At 43.1% G+C, this 2280-nt stretch overlaps 1 protein-coding gene across 1 annotated transcript in view; it reads left to right on the top strand.

Moving 5' to 3' along the window:
- Positions 1-369: 369 nt before the first annotated feature.
- LOC311131904 (retinoic acid receptor beta-like) overlaps positions 370-2280 on the top strand; it is a gene marked incomplete at both ends in the record, with an annotated part of 20013 nt that continues 18102 nt past the window's right edge. The window contains one exon of the mRNA XM_084165017.1: positions 370-510. Within this exon, the coding sequence (XP_084021143.1) occupies positions 370-510 (141 nt within the window). The remainder of the gene's footprint in view (positions 511-2280) is intronic.

Raw genomic sequence — 2280 nt, 5'->3', positions numbered from 1 at the left:
TGTACCAAAATAATGGTTAGAAGAGGCCTACTTTAGTAACTGTCATTTGTACAGTAGACTCTAACTTATTCAAACACTGATTTGAAGATTTTACTGGTCTGAGGATAATATTTATGACAATCAGACAAAAACATTTTCTCTCTCTCACTCTCACAGTCTCCAGCATGTACAAACTAGCCTGTATTTTTCAGGAAAGTAGTTGAGTTTTCAGACTGACTGTCTGAGTGCTGTCAGGTGCGCCCTGCCTGTCCTGCCGTGGGCCCTGTGCTACCCTGTGGCTGAGTTTTAATGAACGCTTGAAGGGTGGATCAGCCTGGCAGAGCTCCGGCAGAGCGCCAGGGTTCTATCAAAGAGAGGGGGATTTAAAGGATGATTATCCTGCCTGTGAGAGCTCCATCTCCCCTAGACTCCCCGAAACTACAGCCTGATACTCTGGAGCTCACTGGAGCACACTCAGCACACATAGAGTACAACCATACTGCCCGACCTGCAGTCTACAGTCTGCACACCGTCTGTCTCTGTCTCAAACGTCTTAGAGGACTGACTGAGAATGGGGAGATGAGATGTGGTTGGTTTCTCTGCTTTTGCCTAAGCTGAAGCCATAACGGTACCACAAAGTTGAAGTTTTTCTCGGAGTACAGTACACCCGCCGACACTTTTGGATAGGCTAAGCCAAGGGAACCTAAAAATACACCATTGCCTGTTCTGTATTGAATGCCCTGTCAACAGCAGTCTGTGAGACTTACATAGACTTACATAGACAAAGGGCTGTTACTTTGTGAACATATTTCTTTTTGATTTCACAGCTCTTATTACAAGACTTACCCTACAGTCAATTAGCCTGCTCCCACATCCTTTAAAAATGAGTTTGTAAGACAGCATTAACAGATCTGGGACCAAGCTAACAGTCATAAGTATTTCAAAAAAATTGAATAAAGTTGTTTTGGTGAACACAATTCCTCCAGAAGAACATTCTTTTTAAAAGTTGTTTTGGAACTATCAGTGAAATGCCTCTCAACTCAGTGGAAAGTGTGGTTGGAGGGAACTGTCAACTATATGTTTTAGCCAGTCAGCCAGCCAATCCACTATAGGGCATAACTTTCTTTCTCCCCCTCCCCTCTGGGTTATGTTCAGCATTTTTGCTTGGGCCAATTTTGAAATGCCTGCACTGGTCCAGACACCTTGGAAAATGAACATCAGATAGCATTGATATGTTAAATGATAATAGCGTACTATAATATTGATGATATCTCAGCAGACTCATTGGTCTTTGATGTTGACATTTTCCTGGTTCAATAGAAACTGTCCCTGTACTGCAGTCAGCAGTTTTCACTATCATGCATCACTTCCTGGAATGATGTGATGTCTAGTAGCTGTTTTGCTATATCTACTACTGATGTAGCCAAAGTGTCTGATGAAAAGTGTTAACATAACTTTTAAAAGCTTGATTTATTATTTATTTATTTATGTAGCCTAGTTGTTAATGTTGTTAAATAAAATATGCCCTAGACACAACAGTTCTGTAGCTTTATGTTATGGATATTTGTGTTACAGTGCGGGACCAGTGGGTCTCTTTCATTGTAGATCTCATTTTCCCTCTTTGTTGAAGGCATTTTCTGTAAGAGAAAATGATATCTTATTCTGGCATTGGCCATCCCTACCAACACATCTGCCACATCTAAAGTTCACTACCAGTTAGTCTGATTCCGCTGTGACTTCTAAATCGCTCTGACAGAGCTGGATCAAATCTACGAAGCACATGAAAAGAAAAAGAGAGACAATTCTATTTATTCATTTTTTAGCGTTTTCATTTCTCATGTCCCCTCATTGCCTCCACCCCTGCTGGTTCACCGTGAAAATTGGCAAAATGAATTGATTCCAGGCCAGCCAGGCGAGTTAGTTAAACAGAGTGTATCGTGGTAGAACAGAGTTTTGGCAGATGACACAAATGTAGCCTTGACGCATCGCTTCTATCCACTTCATTTCTCCCTTCCTCCTGTCCCAATCCTCACTCCCGCTGAATGACAATAGCCTAACGTCGTTGTCCGGAGAGACAAGTCGTCTAACTCGGTGCTCGCTTCGCCATGCCTGGATGATGGCGTGTCGGGAACAGGGAACAGGAAAAGGAAGATGGAGCTCTTCTCTCTGGGTTTGATGCGTTTTTCTGGTGGCACGTCCCCAAACACAATCAGCAAGGTTACAGAGCAGTCAGAGCAGCCACCATAATGCGTCTCCACCCCCGGGGGCAGGGGGAATTTACATGCCGATAACGTTGATCAA

The sequence above is a fragment of the Coregonus lavaretus genome, assembly GCF_964263955.1.
Source record: "Coregonus lavaretus genome assembly, chromosome: 7".
NCBI classification, from domain to species: Eukaryota; Metazoa; Chordata; class Actinopteri; order Salmoniformes; family Salmonidae; genus Coregonus; species Coregonus lavaretus.
This window is presented reverse-complemented; position numbering and strand designations above follow the sequence as displayed.